The sequence below is a fragment of the Engystomops pustulosus genome, chromosome 6 (genome assembly GCF_040894005.1).
Source record: "Engystomops pustulosus chromosome 6, aEngPut4.maternal, whole genome shotgun sequence".
In the NCBI taxonomy this organism is placed as follows: domain Eukaryota; kingdom Metazoa; phylum Chordata; class Amphibia; order Anura; family Leptodactylidae; genus Engystomops; species Engystomops pustulosus.
The window spans coordinates 37,084,644-37,102,518 of record NC_092416.1 but is presented as its reverse complement, the minus strand read 5'-3'; the positions used below and the strand labels follow the sequence as shown (position 1 = coordinate 37,102,518).

Below are 17,875 nucleotides of genomic sequence, written 5' to 3'. Positions count from 1 at the left end.
CACTTAATATAATTTTTTTTTTTTTCATTTTTCAGATTTTTTTTTCCGTATAGATTAATATTTCAATAAGGTGAATGCATGGTTCTTGTTAAGAGTTTACATTTACAATACACTGCATGCCAGTTTCCTAATGAAGAATAGGCTAATATTTTGCCTTATAGAGAGGTTTATATCAATGGGAGGAAATTATTAAAGGGGAATGTGAACGTCTGATACAAAACCCCTTGATGTTATAAATAAATAAATGTAACAAAACTCAATGTCATTAGTCACAAAATTGAACTTAAATAGTTTGATTTTATGATCCACAAAATTTTATGGCCTCTCTAAAGTAGATAAAGTTATCACCAAGATGGCCGCCAGTGGAAACTACAAGTCCCATGACCCTTTAGTTCTCAGTAACTCCTCCTACCTCTTCTTCTCTGCTCCCAGTAATGATCTAACAGGTTTTTTTGCTCTGTTACCATAGTAATGAGGTGTAACTGCCATCACCAAAACACTGGCCATACTGGATGCACTGCAACCAACCCACTACAGCCAAACATAGTGGTGAGTTTTTCTGTGTAAGAAATTGTACCTTCCAGTGACGGTATTGAATATTCCATGCTGTGTACTGGAAAGCAGGGAAAAAAGGCCAAATATAATAAAATTGCCAAAAATGCATTTGCACTATTTTCTTGTGGGCTCTATATTTACGACTTTTACTTTTTGTTCCAAACGACAGCCCCCCCCCCACACACACACACACACCTTTATTCTTTAGGATGGTACAATCATGGGGATACCATATTTATCTAGGCTTTTTTGTGTTTTAATAAATTTCAAAAAATTAACACCTTTTGTACCAAAAAAAATCTTCATTTGGCAACTTTTGATCACTTTCTATTTCAATTCTTATGAGTTGCAAAATGACAAAATAAAAGTGGCATTTCAGGCATTTGGGCGCTATATTCTGTTACGGTTTTCTGTTGGGAATAACCCTTTTTATATATTCATAGATCAGGATATGTTTAAGATTTTTACTTTTTATTTTATATCAGCTGTAGGGAAAGTGGAGTCATTTGAACTTTCATGTTTTTTTAATTTTTTTAACTTTAAAAAAAGAATGTTTTAGTATTTTTTCAGACTCCCTAGGGTACTTTAACCCTAGGCCATCTGATCGATCCTACCATATACTACCATCAGGGGCGTTGCTAGGGGCCCGTGCCCCAGATCTTTTGGCTGGAGCCCCGGATCTCCCCGGTTGTGCAGGACCTTTACCCCACTGCCCGGGCATCCTCCCCTCTCTCATCACGATCTGTGTCCTCAGGACATAGATCATGATGAGAAGCTGCGCAGTGCACAGTGTACACTGCTTCTTCTGCAAGACCTGTGATGATGTCACAATCACATGACCTGCAGGGGGAGGCAGTGCACAACGCTGCATCAGTGAGGTGAGAGGGAGGGATCTGTGTATGGGGGCACATTACAGGGGTATCTGTTTGGGGCACATTACAGGGGGGCTGTGTGTTGGGACATTGCAAGGGGTTGCCTGTGGGGACATTACTGGGGTCTGTGTGTAAGGGACATTACTGGGGGCTGTGTGTGAGGGACATTACTGGGGGCTTTGTGTGAGGGACATTACTGGGGGGACGTGTGGGGGACATTACTGGGGACTGTGTGGGGGACATTCCTGGGGACTGTGTGGGAGACATTACTGGGGGACATTACTGGGGACTGTGTGTGAGGGCCATTACTGGGGGCTGTGTGGAAGACATTACTGGGGGGAAGTGTGGGGGGCCATTACTGGGGGTGTGTGGGGGGCATTACTGGGTGTGTGTGGCGGACATTACTGGGGGATGTGTGTGAGGGACATTACTGGGGGCTGTGTGGAGGACATTGCTGGGGGTGTGTGGACATTACAGGGGGGACGTGTGGGGGACATTGCTGGGGGGACGTGTGGGGGACATTACTGGGGACTGTGTGGGGACATTACTGGGGGCTGCGTGGAAGACATTACTGGGAGGATGTGTGGGGGATATTACTGGGGGTGTGTGGGGGGAATTACAGGGGTTGTGTGGGGGACATTACTGGGGGCTGTGTGGGGGACATTACTGGGGGATGTGTGGAGGACATTGCTGGGTGTGTGTGGACATTACTGGGGCTGTATGGAGGACAATACTGGGGGCTGTGTGGGGGGCATTACTGGGGGTGTGTGGACATTACTGGGGGCTGTGTGGAGGACATTGCTGGGGGTGTGTGGACATTGCTGGGGGGATGTGTGGGGGACATTACTGGGGGGACGTGTGGGGGACATAACGGGACTGTGTGGGGACATTACTGGGGGCTGTGTGGAGGACATTGCTGGGGGTGTGTGGACATTACTGGGGGACGTGTGGGGGACATAACTGGGGACTGTGTGGGGACATTACTGGGGGCTGTGTGGGGGGCATTACTGGGGGCTGTATGGAGGACATTGCTGGGGTTGTGTGGACATTACTGGAGGGACGTGTGGGGGACATTACTGGGGGGACGTGTGGGGGGCATTACTGGGGGGACGTGTGGGGGGCATTACTGGGGGGACGTGTGGGGGACATTACTGGGGGGACGTGTGGGGGACATAACTGGGGACTGTGTGGGGACATTACTAGCGGTGTGTGGGGGGCTTTACATGGGTTGTGTGGACATTACTGGGGACTGTGTGGGGGACATTACTGGGGACATTTGATCTCACATTAGTTTCCAGTGATCTTTATGTGATGGATAACAAGCGCCTGGGGTCTATTATTTGTTTAAATGCAAATGTGTGAGCACAGCCTAAGGGTGATGCCACACATGGCGTTTTGAACCCGTTTTTGGTCCGTTTTTAAACAGTCTGTTAAAAAATGCATGCGTTTTTGACCAGTTTTAAAAAAATAATTGGTCAAACCTGTCAAAAACGGATGCGTTTTCAAAAAACGCATGCGTTTTCGTAAACGGATGCGTTTTTTTAACTCATGTGTTTTTTAACGGAGTGCTTAAAAACGGACCAAAAACGGGTTCAAAACGCATATGTGGCATCACGCTTACAATATTTTGGGAGACTGTTAGTGGCAGCAGCAGGATAATACTGCCAGGCTGCGTTCACATGTTGCAGTTACATCACAATCCGTTTTGAGGTGGTTTTAGGTGCAGTTTAGTTAATTTAACAAGTGAAAGACAAGAACTGACACGGCTGAATTTGAGTTTGAATGGGAAATCTGTTCCACAAATGTCTTTCACTCGTTAAAATAACAAAACTGCACTTTAAAACTGATTGCGCTGCATTTGTAACTGCAACGTGTGAACGCAACTTCGGAGAACCAAGATTTCGGGACAATGAAGGACATAAGATGTCTGTGTGGTGAACTCCACAGGAAGGAGACGTGGTGATGTCTAGCCTAAAGGTGGTGGCACACGTGGCCTTTTGAACCCATTTTAGTCAGTTTTTTGAAAACTCATCTGTTTTTGTCAGTTTTTAATTAAGATACCATATATACTCAAGCATAAGTCTAGTTTTTCAGCACAAAAAAATGTGCTGAAACCCCAAACTTGGCTTATACTCGAGTAAAAAAATATAGTTTTTACCAGGTTTTGGTGGTAAAATTAGGGGCCTGGCTTATACTGGGGTCGGCTTATACTTGAGTATATAGGGTAATTGGGGAAAACCTGGCAAAAATGGATGTGTTTTTTAACGGACTGAAAATGCATGACTTAAAACTGAGAAAAACTGGTTCAAATTACTCGTTACTCAATTATTTTGGAGTAGTGAAAGAGTTATGTTTCATATTTTTGTATCATAATAGCTCAGACTTTATGTTCTAGGGAAAGACGAGTGATTTAAATGTATTAAACGATTTTTATATTGTTTTAGGCTCTTTCCAATGTGTTTGAACCCTAAGGGTATGATCCCACAAACAGTACTTCTGTATTACAGTTCTTTTGTCCCTATACTGGATCCCTATTACATAACAATGTGTCCCCCCCCCCCTCATTATTGTTGGTAATGGCAAGTGCCTGCTGTATATGAAACAGCACATACCCTTGTGCTTCTCAGATGGGCCACTAAACCCCTGTCTGACATGGACCCGGGTTCCTTGGCCCACCCAATGGCCTTATTTTAAGGCCAAAGCTTCATCTTCCTATGGGAAATAGACCCTACTAGCCTCCAAATTAGGTTGTTTTAAGCTGTATCACTGTGATCCATTAGAGGAAGGAAGGACCCTCTCAAGTCATTTCTTTCCATTTTCCTTAAAGGGGCATTTACATTTAATGAAATTCATTTGCCTTATGTAAACATTTCTTCAATTGGATGTTATTAAAAAAATGTTCCTGTGTGAAGATAATTTCTCATAAATGTGGCCATGTTGTCCCTTAGAAACGAGATAGCTACCTCGGATATGACCACCTCACATTTTGGCAGCGGTGGCCAGACACCTGTATTTAGTAATCATTACCACAGGACGGCTGTGGGACATGCAGTAACTCCCGGACATTTCATATACAAAAACAATTTGTTTCTTTGTGCAATCCCTCCCGCATTCTTTGCGGTGGATTCGGGTCTTGCGGCGATTCATTAAGGTAGTTCCTCCGACGTCCACCAGGTGGCGCTGCTGCGCTGAAGTTCCCCGAGGCACGCCGGAATGCCCTGAAGTTCACCGGCCTATTCCTGGTGAAGGTATGCGCGAGTCCCACGACACATTTTTTTTTTCCGTCGCGTGCATGCCGGCGCCGATGCGCCACAATCCGATCGCGTGCGGCAAAATCCCGGGGCGATACAGGGAAAATTGGTGCAAATCGAAAATATTCAGGTCACACGTCGGGCCCTTAGTAAATGACCCCCATTATGTTTCTAAAGAGTAGTGAAAACATTTGGGAAAAATCTCATTTGTCAATCCATTTTTTTGCCAACAGCAATATTATTTTTCTTTTTGAATTCCCTCAAATTTTTTCAAACCGAATAAATTATGTTATTTCTCTTACCCCCGTCGTGCATGGCTTCCCAATCCTGTAAATTACAAACTGTATTCTTACAGAGGTCATACAGAGGCAGTCCAGGCAAAAACAGAAAAATAAGCCATTTTCTTTTACATTTTTAACTAAAGGTTTTAAGTATTCTGGTTGCAAATCAGCAGAAATACTCAGCATCAGGAGCTATCTGCAAGAGCAGGTCTTTTTATGATTAAAGGGGTTTTCCCACCAAATACGTTATCCTGTGGATAGGGCCTAACTTGTTGATCAGTGGGAAGTCTCCGTCGGCCCCATAGTGATAATTGGGGCAGCCCGGCCATGCACGACCGGCTGCTCCACTCGTCTTAAGCCAGCAACAAGTAGCCCGACGGGGGTACATCGGACCCCCTGTTCTTTTGATCTGTGGGGGTCTCATTACTGAGACCCCAACCAATCAGCGGTTAGGCCGTATCCTGTCAATAGGACCTAATGGGGCAGATTTACTTACCCGGTCCTGTTGCGATCCAGCGGTGCGTTCTCTGTGGAGGATTCGGGTCTTCCGGCGATTCACTAAGGTAGTGTGCCCGATGTCCACCAGGTGTCGCTGCTGCGCTGAAGTCCGTCGGAGTTCACCATCCGTTGCTGGGTGCAGGTCCGCACGTGTCAAGCGGCGGTTTTTCCGAATCCATCGGTTTTCTGACGGCCACGCCCCCGATTTCCGTCACGTGCATGCTGGTGCCGATGCGTCACAATCCAATCGCGTGCGCCAAAAACCTGGGGCAATTCAGGGAAAATCGGCGCAAAACGGTAATATTTGGGTAACCCGACAGAAAAACGCGATTCGGGCCCTTAGTAAATGGCCCCCTGTGTCTTCTAATGTCGTAAAATGCTTTGAGATGATTGTAGGGATGAAAATATTGAGTTTTTTTGTATCTAATATCAAATTTTTCATAGTACTACCAACCAAGGAAATCATTAAAAATGACTGTATAATTCTTAGCAGTAAGAAAGTTGAACATCACATGACCTACATAGAGCTCAATGCCATTCACGTAAATGGGGCCAAGCTGCAAAGCCAAGTGCAGCCACTTTACTGTGTCCAGTGCTGTTAGGAATTAAGAGAAGAGAATGCAATCCAATAGACAGGAGACCAATAAATAAATCCTTAACACCCTATTAATTCTTAAATCAGAAGTTTTCAATGACTGCCTTTACCTTGTATTGCTAACCAATTGGTTGCCTAGTTTCATAGGTTTAGGTTTATAAACACTTTAGTTCAACTTTATTCCAACAAAGCTCAGCTAGCCTAAAAAAGGCAAAAACAAACATATGAATTGCATAGATAATAACATGGGGTGGAAAAATGGTTTACTGAAATACACAAAGGTGTAGCTTACATTAAGGAGTGTAACAGTATTTATTTAATACCGCAGTATGACCACTTATATATATACATCTATGTTTTATTGATATTTTTTTCTATATTTTATATAATTTAACATTTAGCAATTTGAGTAGAAAAACCACAGACATTCAAAAAGTCCTATAGAATCTTGTCCATAGAGATAACACAGGTGTAATGCTCCAGCCTGGGAATGGACATTAAGGACAGACACGGACAGCGATCCCTAAAGCGAGACCCGTCAAGCGGTGCCTACATATTTGCCCATCCTACCCTAGATGGTGGGTGAGATCCAGTCATCATTGCCTTCTTGCACCAAACCGAAAACTCAAAGACAAAAAACAGGAGAAAACAAACAGAAGAATAATTATACAAGTATGAGTCAAAACCAATAGGACAATGCAGTACAGAATCAGGAGACAGTTGGTTGGTCAGAAAATTTGCATAGGTCAAAAGATCTGAAATACGGAAGTCCAGAAAACTCAAGCAAGCTCCAAAAAAGACTTACAGCGTCCTGGTATAGCGAGTGATTGGATTGACAACCATACAAAGCAAAGAAGGAATGTGAGTGGAGGAGGCATCTGTCCGTCCCAGCTAGAACAAAGGCAACAGGAGGCAGACAGATGTGGAGTAAATCAACTAAGACAGCCATGAATTAAATAAGGCAGTGTTCAGACTAGTGCAGTAATGCAATCTAAATACAAAATCCCGGTCAGCATTACATCTCCTGCCATACTTTACATGGAGAGTATGGTGCCGAATGGACATAGATGTTACAACAATTTATTTATTATTATTCATTTATCTTTATTCTGCACATTTGTACCTGTCTTATTTGTTTGGGGTGGTTGGGTTTTGGGCTTGTTTCATTCATATTAGAGGTTGATAAAACTGGGTTCCCTTTATTTTTGTTTTTGTGTGATTTTTCTTGAAAAAGTTAATAAAAGTTGATAAAAGTTGCAATTTTTTCATACACCAGTAGGGGACTGGAGGGTTTTTTTTGCACAAAAATGTGCTACTTTTTGCAGTCTTTTTTAAACATCAAAATTTGTCAATTTCCAAAGATAAATCAAATGCAACACTGGAAAACACTGTCACAGCAAATTTTTGATGGAAAAGACACACATTTTTTGTGCAAATCAACAAATGCACCCCAAAAAGTTGCAAAAATAACAGAACAAAAGAGAAAAAACTAAGATAAATGACCCCTTATGTGTACAAAGAACCTTTGGTAAGTAGAAAATAGAGCTCTAGGCAATTAAGAAAAGTAGTCCCAAGAACGTTCAAACTTTAGACAAGTTTTTTATTTGTACTTTTGGTCCACACAAATATTTATACTACAAAATTTTAATATGAAAAATACTAAACACATACTACTACCACAGCATTACCCTATATATACAGGTATTTATGCAATTAATATTATTATTATTATTATTATTCAAAAATCCAATAAATAATGAATCTTTGTAAAATGTTACGATTGAATATGATGATGTGACGGCATCTGTATTTCCGTAACATCTATTAAAGGGATTTTCTATTTACCGTAGTTCAAATAATGCAGTTTGTGTAGATAGCTTGTCAGTATTTCTAGACTGAAAACCATTTTTAGTCACCTATTTTTTAATATTTTTGTTTTTGTCAGTAATCGTACATGCCAGAATATAAGGAGTAGCAGTTTCCAAGCTTATTCAGGACATAAAAACTAAAAGGTGGGTGAAAAAAAATATCTGTAAATCCAATACAATGACATAGATAAACGTTATTGTCCCGTGTGTTATAATGTACGGCTTGTTAAGGCATCTGCTCATGGTAGCTCAGGATCACAGTCTACTCTGACAATGCAAATCATGGAGACAAACAAGCAAAAGAGGATTTGCATGTAAACAAATAAGGGAAAAAGTCATTTTGGACTCCCTACAAGCTGAGAAAATGTCCCTTTCTCTCCACCTTTGTACTTAGCAATGTGATCAGACCATATCCACAGTCAATTCCCTCCCGGGCTGCTGAGAGGACTCATGCTGACGGCTGACACTGAGCAGCAGGACGAGTAGCTGGGTGCAAATATGGAGACAGGTTAGTAGGCCATATTTATGGTAATGGGTTACTAGCAGCATGTGTGTGTAGTATGTGGCTACACCACCGGTCACTTTACAGGTTTCTCGGACTTGGGGGTTGTGCAATAATTTCAATATTTGAGATTTTTTTATTGAGGTCATAAATTAAATAATAGCATGCAATGTCAATCAGCTGCCTCTAAAGCCAGCAAGATCTTGTAATGTATCAAGAGTGGTCTGGACTCTCGGGATAGGGATGTAATATTACCACTATACAAGGCATTGGTTCGGCCTCACCTGGAATATGTTGTCCGATTCTGGGTTCTGGTCCATAAAAAGGATGCCCTGGAGCTGGAGAGGGTTCAACGAAGAGCCACAAAACTGATAAGGGGAATGGACGGTCTTAGTTATGAGGAAAGATTAAAACAACTAGATTTATTTAGTCTGGAAAAGAGACGACTACGAGGGGACATGATTAATTTATATAAATATATGAATGGTCCATACAAAAAATATGGTGGTAAGTTGTTCCAGGTGAAATCAAATCAGAACACGAGGGGGCACTGTCTCCGTCTGGAGAAAACAAGGTTTAATCTCCAGAGGCAACAGGGATTTTTTTACTATGAGAACTGTCAATCTGTGGAATAGCCTGCCTCAGGCTCTGGTCACAGCAGGAACAGCAGAGAGCTTCAAGAAGGGTCTAGATGCCTTTTTACACCTAAATAACATTGACTGTTATGTTATATAGAATTGTTTCCCTTCCCTTCCTTGGTTGAACTTGATGGACATACTATGAAATCAGTGGAAATAGTAATATGTTTTTTATTGAACATCACAAAAATATTTGGGTTATAGCCTAACATTGGAAACACCACTACTCACTGGTCATGATCTCATCAAAGGCCTAGATTTTTCAGTTAAACAATGCAGTCTCATTGGGCTATGAATAGTCTTTGCATTTTTTTTATATTATTGTATTGCACCAAATTTTAATAAAAATGTATATTTTATAATTAATTTGTACCAGGTTGCACTGCTCCAGTCGGAGAGAGGCCCATCATAGAATCCTTGACTCTTAGTCTTGTATTCTTTGGGGCCCATAAATGCTTATTTAATACGGATAACAAACTACCATGTATACTCGAGTATAAGCCTAGTTTTTCAGCACAAAAAATGTGCTGAAAACCCAAACTCGGCTTATATTCAAGTAAAAAAAATATAGGTTTTACCAGTTTTTTGTGATAAAATTAGGGGCCTTGGCTTATACTTGGGTCGGCTTATACTCGAGTATATACGATAGTCATATATTTTTTAGAAGCCCTTACAAAACATAGACAAGGGCAAGTAAATCAGACATCAGCTTTTCCATTGGACTTCTCCTTGACAGATCCGTTACATTGTATGAAAAAAAGCAAAGGCTGCAGAGTAAAAACCTTTGTTTTTTTTGTTAAAACCTATTCGGAAAATGGGTTTTTTAAACTAAAAAAGATGCCTTTAAAGGAGTAAATGCTCCCCTTTTAGTTGTATATTAGCTGTACATCTGATAGCTACCTAGGGCATCTTTGGGATGGATTTAAAACTGATTTTTGTTGAATCAGAAATGTTTACAAATGCAATAGGATGTAATGATTTATATAAAAATTTACTATGACTGGCCGACAGTAATAAAATTTTGTGGCAAATTCTTATACGAGTCATTTTCCCCAGTGTGTGTCAAAAATAATAAAATTCGCTTCAGTAAATATGGACTTATAATAGGGTTTACTGGGCTAAATGGACCCTCAATTATCTAGATGTTAGGATGAGATGTCAAATGAGGGTGTTATGTGCAATGGGCCCTAAAATTGATCAGACCCAGACAAAAACCCAAATTAATACAGACCTTCAAAGGGGTTATCCGGTTTTAAAAATTACTTATGGCCAGGCTGGGGTGGGCTATTTAAAAATAATAAACATGCACTTACCTCCTTCGGCGCAGCCGATGTCCCACGCCGCGGTCCCTTCGATCCGTGCCCCTGTTTGTTTACAGGGGCACGGAAGCAGCGCACAGGGAGCTTCTGGTCCGGTGCTGTGGCCGGCTCCACCCATCCGTCCCTATCTCTCACCTTTGTGCGCCCTTGTAATGAAACTGGCGCAAAGAGGAGACGGGCCGCGGCGTGGGACATCAGCGGCACCGGACGAGGTAAGTACATGTTTATTATTTTTAAATAGCCCACCCCAGCCCGGCCATAAGAAATTTTTAAGACCCGGATAACCCCTTTAAGTTGATTCAGACCTCAGGCCAAACCAGACCGGGCATTGACATAAATTTTGAGCTCAGACCAGAGCCCTAGTTAGTCTGTCCTAATCAATGCAGATGTTAGACCTTTTGATCAACATTGACCTAGTCCAGGCTCCCGAATTAATACAGACCCCAAACCAGAGTCTCCGTGAAGCTCTTTGGATACTTTTTTCATATCAAATTTATCATGGTGGCTCAGTAATATCTGGTGTAGACCTACAACTTTTTTTAAGATGCTTGTTTGGAGCAACCGGATGGTACGTCCTTTTGCTCCATTGAGTTTCCCTTAATATTATTATTATCCTATAAACATTTGTCCAGTGGACTTGGCTTTTTTAGAGGGGTGTAGTTTTACTCAAAAGGGTCTATTGTAAGTATGCTAGAGACAACTGTAGCAAGGACCACAAATTATTATCAATCGGCTGATTTGGTCTGATTTTCCAGTAGAATTCTAGAGATGAGCAAATCATCAAAGATTCAAGTTTTGTCTTATTTTTTTAAAAGATTCTGTTTCCGTCTAAATCTATGAAAAGCTCTTATCTCGTTTTGTTTATTTTTTTTTTTCATTTTCATGTTCCCTTAATGACAGTAGGTGCCAGCTTTATTAGTTGGAAGCAAAGCACGAAATATTCAAATTAATCTTTTTTTTAAAACGTATGAGGCCTAATAAAGGGGAACAAATATAAATTCCACTCAAATCTCTATTTCCTAGTTACCAAACGATTAAACTGATTTTAAATGGTAGTAAATATAATGCACACATTTAGGGAAACTATGGTCAACATTTTCTAATTGTCGATTTTTTGTACTATTTCCTGTATAGAGTTATGGTGGGCGCCATGTTTCTTGATGTTAACAGCATTTAGAGGTATGCTTTACAGCAGCCACTTGATACATCGGCAGTAACTGACTAGAGATGGTCAATAAGGTTTGGTTTGTGGTGGAGTGTTGTGGGCATGCTCTATGACCTGTGTAAAGGTCACTGTACAGAAAGGAGATTGTGGAAGAGTGTTGTGGGCATGCTCTATGACCTGTGTAAAGGTCATTGTACAGGAAGAAGATTGTGGTGGAGTGTTGTGGGCATGCTCTATGACCTGTGTAAAGGTCACTGTACAGGAAGGAGATTGTGGAAGAGTGTTGTGGGCATGCTCTATGACCTGTGTAAAGGTCATTGTACAGGAAGGAGATTGTGGTGGAGTGTTGTGGGCATGCTCTATGACCTGTGTAAAGGTCATTGTACAGGATGGAGATTGTGGTGGAGTGTTGTGGGCTTGCTCTATGACCTGTGTCATTGTACAGGAAGAATGTAAGATTTTGATTTTGAGTGTTGAATCCTATAACATTGTGATCCTCATTATAATTATCATTGCGAGGAAAGTGATGGAACTGCTGAAAAGTCACCACAGTAGTGTACAGAACATGAGTCAAGCCTACCATCATCTTCCAACGGATAAGAACACTGATAACATTTAAAAGTATCATGGACTTAGTCGTACTTTACTTTTGGCTTCAGATATGTGAGCTGAGCAGGGTTATTCGGGTTATTCTGTCATCATCAGCCATGCTACATGAATATGCATTTGCATTCGTGTAACCCTGAGGCAGCTTAGTGAGTAATAGATGCCGACCCCATAACGCTGCGCCCTTTTCAATTGTTCCCCTTTTTACTCCCTTAACCCAAATGCCACAACTTTTTTATTTTTCCATTTACAGAGCTGTATGAGGACTTGTTATCTGCAAGACAATTGTACTTCCCGGTGACAGTATGGAATATCCATGTAATGTACTGGGAAGCTGGAAAATATTCCAAATTCAGTACAAAAAATTTTAGGTCCAAATGGACCAGTGTGATTTTGGAGGCAACAAATTTATGCAGTTTTTGTTATTTAATACCTTTGAACTTTTGATAAAAAAAATCGCCATATTCTGATTTTTATATTTTATGCTTTGGTGTATGCAGCTGCATAAGGTGTAATTTATTTATTTTTCATTACGGGACAAGCTGACATCTTCATCGCTACCATTTTGGGGACTGAACAACCTTTTGGTCACTTTTAATTCAAATTTGTAAATGTGGTAAAATGGTAGAAAAAAAGTTCTGGTTTCAACATTTGGACTACAGAGATAGCTAACACGATTATGGGACAGATAGCTTCATGCTCATTTTTTGGTTGTGTTTTAGTGACTTTATGGGTGCTTTTGGGCATTTGCAACATTTTTGGTGCCTTTTTCCAACAGTTTGTTGGAGTTCGATGTGTAGCAGTGATCTTGGCTTGCGCCTAATTTGTCTTTGTATTTCTCCTGCTTCCAGATGTTTGGCCCTTATTTAACATTGCGCCTATACGGGCAGAAATAATTGAGCAGTAACACACCGATCCCGACCATGCTTAGGAAAGGCAATGGTATGAGTTACGCAGCAAAATTGCACCTTTTTTTTGATTTGCACCTAATAGGGCTCAAAAAAAAATCTGTATTTGACAAAGAACAAAAACTACAAAGACAAATGAGGTGCAAAAAGAGCGCAGAGAAGGGGGAAATAAGATAAATGACCCCCAATGTGTATAAAATTACACCTGCGCCGACAAATATGGTAGTCATTTTTCTTATCTCTGCTTGTTTGGGATTGTTTTTGCCTTTATTTTCTCCACCTGTTTCTTTGGTCATTTATCAATCTCACTTTTCCTTTGTGTTAAATGGTTTTTTTTCCAGATCTTTTCTTGCGACATTTGTTACAAATGTCTCCAAAATGTCGCACAAATGTCTCAAGTCACTTCTTTCCATTTTCTAAGTTTTCCTTAAGTATGATTTAGCCCAAATTTTAGACAATTTGAAAATATAAATGTCCCTTTGTGACATTTATAAGATCTGGAATAGAAGATAAATGGGTCTTACTGACGATAAACAAATGTCTGGAAGACTTCAATGCACATTTCAAAAGACACAAAAATTGCAATGTGCAAAAAAAAAAAATGTCAAAAAAGATGCAATACAAGGAAGAAAAATAAAGATATATGACCGCCTATATGTTAGCTGAGGAGTATATACATAGATATGTAGCTCAAGCTAAGATAATATAAGTTATATACGCAGGGACTTAACTGGAGGGTGTGCAGAGGTTGCGATCGCACCTGGGCCCGAGAGGTTTAGGGGGCCCTTATGGTGTCACTTTCCCATATGAGAAGACTATTACTATAAACCATACATTATAGTCGGGGGCCTGGCACAGACTTTGCACGGGGGCCCATCAGCTTCTAGTTACGCCACTGTATATACGATTACATGTGATAAGCTGATGTACTGTAGAAGCTTCTTATATAGAAGGTACCGGTGGTCCAGGGATAGGCCACTGCAGAACAAGTCCAAAAAACAACAAATGCTAATGTTCTAACTGTGTTATGTAAAAAGCAGATGTCTCTCAGGGTCCTTGTGAAGCTGGGTGTGTGTAGAGCGGAGGAGCCCCGGCCGGCAGCTCGACTCTGATACACTCCAAGTAAGGACCTACCAGAAGTGAAGTCACTTAGTCTATGGAAGGCTGAACAGTACATTCAACATCTCGAAAGTCTTTGATTTCCTTGTCAGGGACTGTCCAGCTCCCAACTAACAAAGACGGGATTTTGAAAATGATGGAAAACAATTGGTTTGGACTTTTTTTTTTTTGTGGTTCACAGCATGGAATAGTCATTTTTAGATTTTGATAGATGGGGCATTTTGTAGCGCAAAGATACCTAATATAGTCATAGTGTGTGTTTATTTTTATTTCCATTTTCCTAGGGGAAAGAATGCGATTTTAAATGTGATGGTTTTATTATTTTTCTTAACCTTTTTTTAGCGTTGTGATTGCTATTACTGTGTTGCACTATATTGGCAATATAGTGGATCTGTATTATCCAGTATCAGCGTCTACTACAGATCATATTAAAGCGGCCTTGGGAGGCACAGAGTCTAATTAGTTCCATAGCCATAGTTAATAGTTTCCATACCCAATATGCTAATTAGGATATCTACAGATGAGTGGACCCAGGAAGTCTGGCTCCACCCATCTGATATTAGATATCTGACAATAATAACATTGATTTACTCCAAAACAGTGGAACCTAGAGAGAAAATTCTGGAGATTACCATCATTTGCTTTATAGACGTGCCCGGGAAGAAGAAAGGTCCGTCTTTAGGCTTTGGACACGGCTGCCTGTAAGCCTCCGAAAAATTACACATTGGTTAGTTTTAAAACTTCACAATGCAGGGGCCAGATTTTGTGGCAACCAATTTTACTGTGTTCAATCTTTGAAATACAGACGTATGTCGGGCGTATGTCCTGAACTAAACACCGTTGGAGGACCTCGGCTCCCAGCATCATTCTCATCTATGACTTTAGATATAAAATATCATAGATGAAATATGTTAGTTCACATGGAGGCAATGGACACCTAGCATCATGGATGACTAGGATTCTGTAAGTCCAGATCCCTATAGGTGCAGAAATACCGCAGGCACATGAACTGTGTTTACTAGACCGAAAACATGTGTGAATGAGACCTAAAAACAGAGTAACTACAGGGGTAGTAGACATAATAGCTGCCAGGGGCATAACTTGAGGAGATGCAAAGGGTGCGGTTGCAACTAGGCCTATGAGGCCTAGGGGGCCCATATGGTGTACTTCTCCTATATAAGAAGACTAGTACTATAAGCAATACAATATCATTGCTGGCCTGGCACAATATTATTGCGCTGGGGCCTGAGAGCTTCAAGTTATGTCACTGACAGCTGCTAAAGAATGGAGGATACCTAGGAATCTATCAGCTATGTGTGTGTATATGATGTATATACTGTATGTGTGTGTATGTGATGTGTAAATACTCTATATATAAGTATATATGATGTGTATTTACTGTATTTGTATATCCTGTATGCATAAATATATTCTGTATATGAGTGTATAAATGTGTGTATGAGTGTATAAATGTGTATAAATGTGTGTATATAAGTGTATAAATGTGTGTATGAGTGTAGAACTGTAAAGGTGTGTATATAAGTGTATAAATGTGTGTATATGAGTGTATAAATGTGTGTATGAGTGTAGAACTGTAAAGGTGTGTATATAAGTGTATAAATGTGTGTATGAGTGTAGAACTGTAAAGTTGTGTATATAAGTGTATAAATGTGTGTATATAAGTGTATAAATGTGTGTATGAGTGTAGAACTGTAAAGGTGTGTATATAAGTGTATAAATGTGTGTATGAGTGTTGAACTGTAAAGGTGTGTATATAAGTGTAGAAATGTGTGTATATAAGTGTAGAAATGTGTGTATTAGTGTATAAACATGTATGAATTTTCAAATATGTAATTTAAGGGGAAGGGGGCCCCCGCCTATCCTAGTTATGCCCCTGCCTAAAAAGACACTCCTGTCAGTATCTGACCCTTTAACAAGCCTTGAAACATGAGCAGGATGCCTAGGACATAATGTAACCAAAAGGTAAAAGTCCTCTCACCAGTTGCTTTGACTAGTGGCGAGCAACCCTAATGAGCAGTCTGCAGATGAGTGTCTGGTTTGGTAGACATCCTGATCATGATAAACAATCTGATTTGACTCCTATAAAAACACTTCTTGCCAACAGGTAATTCTAGAGGGACAGCTCTTGCTTTATAAGGAATGTATGGGGGCAGCCATCTTGCCTGAGCTCTAGTAACAACATTCACTGATGTGTTATCAACTACCGTAATTGTGTCTGTCCCTTTGGAATAAGTAATTGCAACATCCCCCACCAGGACCTAGCCTTTTCTTGGGGCCTGGAGGCAGCCGGGGCCCAGAATACCGTAGTGGCTGGCGATTGCGGCTGAAGGCGCACTGATGTCACGGTGCTTGGTATGGGGACTGGAGGGCTGTCCTACAGCCTGGCAGGTCTCCAGCAGGTGGTGTGTGCAAGAAATATGGATGGAGAGGCTGATGTACTGGTTCTCCCTGGGGCAATCCCTGATGTCTGTAAGATAAGTCCCTGGGTAATGGATGGGGAACCCGTGGTGGTTGACAGCTGTATCCAGGGATCAGACAGAGGCAACATTGTGCAAAGTAACTCACAGTTCTTTATTGAACAGGTAGTAGGCAACGGGCCAAAACAGTCCAACAGCAGAATCAGATTCTGGTACTGGAGTGGTTGTGGAGAGTAGTCCGCAGGATAAGGCACCAGCCTGTTGGTATATGCAGGCTAGGATAATGGAGATGGAGCTGTGTCCAAACTGTGGAAGCTGCAGCTCTGGATTAGAGTCTCCTGACTCAGTTCATGGGATTAGTTTCTGTGACAGCACTAAAGGTGTGCTGAACACTTTATCTTTCTCTTCACTCTGACAGCAGATCTGACTCCCTGCTCTATGGAAAGACCATGGGGTCTGGACTGGACCATGTGCTCCCCCTGCCCAGGGGTTTTATACTCCGCCTGGTCAGGTGGTAGCACCTCTCCAATCACACTCCAGCTTACAATACAGCCACATAATTGGATAACATCTTACACCCATTTAACTATTGCCTTTCCAAGAAGAGGCTCCAGCTGCAATTACTTAATGTCTAGGTTCTAGAACCTTCATAGATTTTTCACAACTCGCCCTAACAGCTCCTGACCTGGATAGACGCTAATCGCAACTAGCAGCCTGCCTATGTATTGGTAGGGGTGTTGCACAAGGTTCAGACTAGAGGTCGAGTTTAAGGATGTATTATCTTTAAATTTTTTTACCCTTCACTACTTTTGCACAAAACTCATTGGGGCAGATTTACTTACCCGGTCCGTTCGCGATCCAGCAGCGCGTTCTCTGCGGTGGATTCGGATCCTGCCGGGATTCATCAAGGTAGTTCCTCCGCTGTCCACCAGGTGGCGCTGCTGCGCGGAAAAGCATCTGAATGCACTCAAATTAACCGAGCCGGACCAAGTGAAGGTAAGCGCGTCCCAAGCGACACTTTTATTGTTTAAAATTTTGGCGGTTTATCCGAATCCGTCAGTTTTTCGTTCGGCCACGCCCCCCCCGATTTCCGTCGCGTGCATGCCGGCGCCGATGCGCCACAATCCGATTGCATGCGCCAAAATCCCGGGGCAATACAGGGAAAATCGGCGCAAATCGGAAATATTCGGGTAACACGTCGGGAAACCGCGAATCGGGCGTCATCAGCGGTAACACCACCGCATCATAGTGTGCGCTGGC

General features: G+C 41.5%; 1 protein-coding gene across 1 annotated transcript in view; it reads left to right on the top strand.

Annotated features, from left to right (window-relative positions):
- Window positions 1-1,404: 1,404 nt before the first annotated feature.
- The window catches only part of POU2AF2 (POU class 2 homeobox associating factor 2), a 58,280-nt gene continuing 41,809 nt past the window's right edge, over window positions 1,405-17,875 (top strand). Inside the window, exons 1-3 of the mRNA XM_072155760.1 lie at window positions 1,405-1,433; window positions 7,998-8,064; window positions 8,315-8,428. Coding sequence (XP_072011861.1) covers window positions 8,419-8,428 — 10 coding nt within the window. The 5' untranslated portion in view covers window positions 1,405-1,433; window positions 7,998-8,064; window positions 8,315-8,418. The remainder of the gene's footprint in view (window positions 1,434-7,997; window positions 8,065-8,314; window positions 8,429-17,875) is intronic.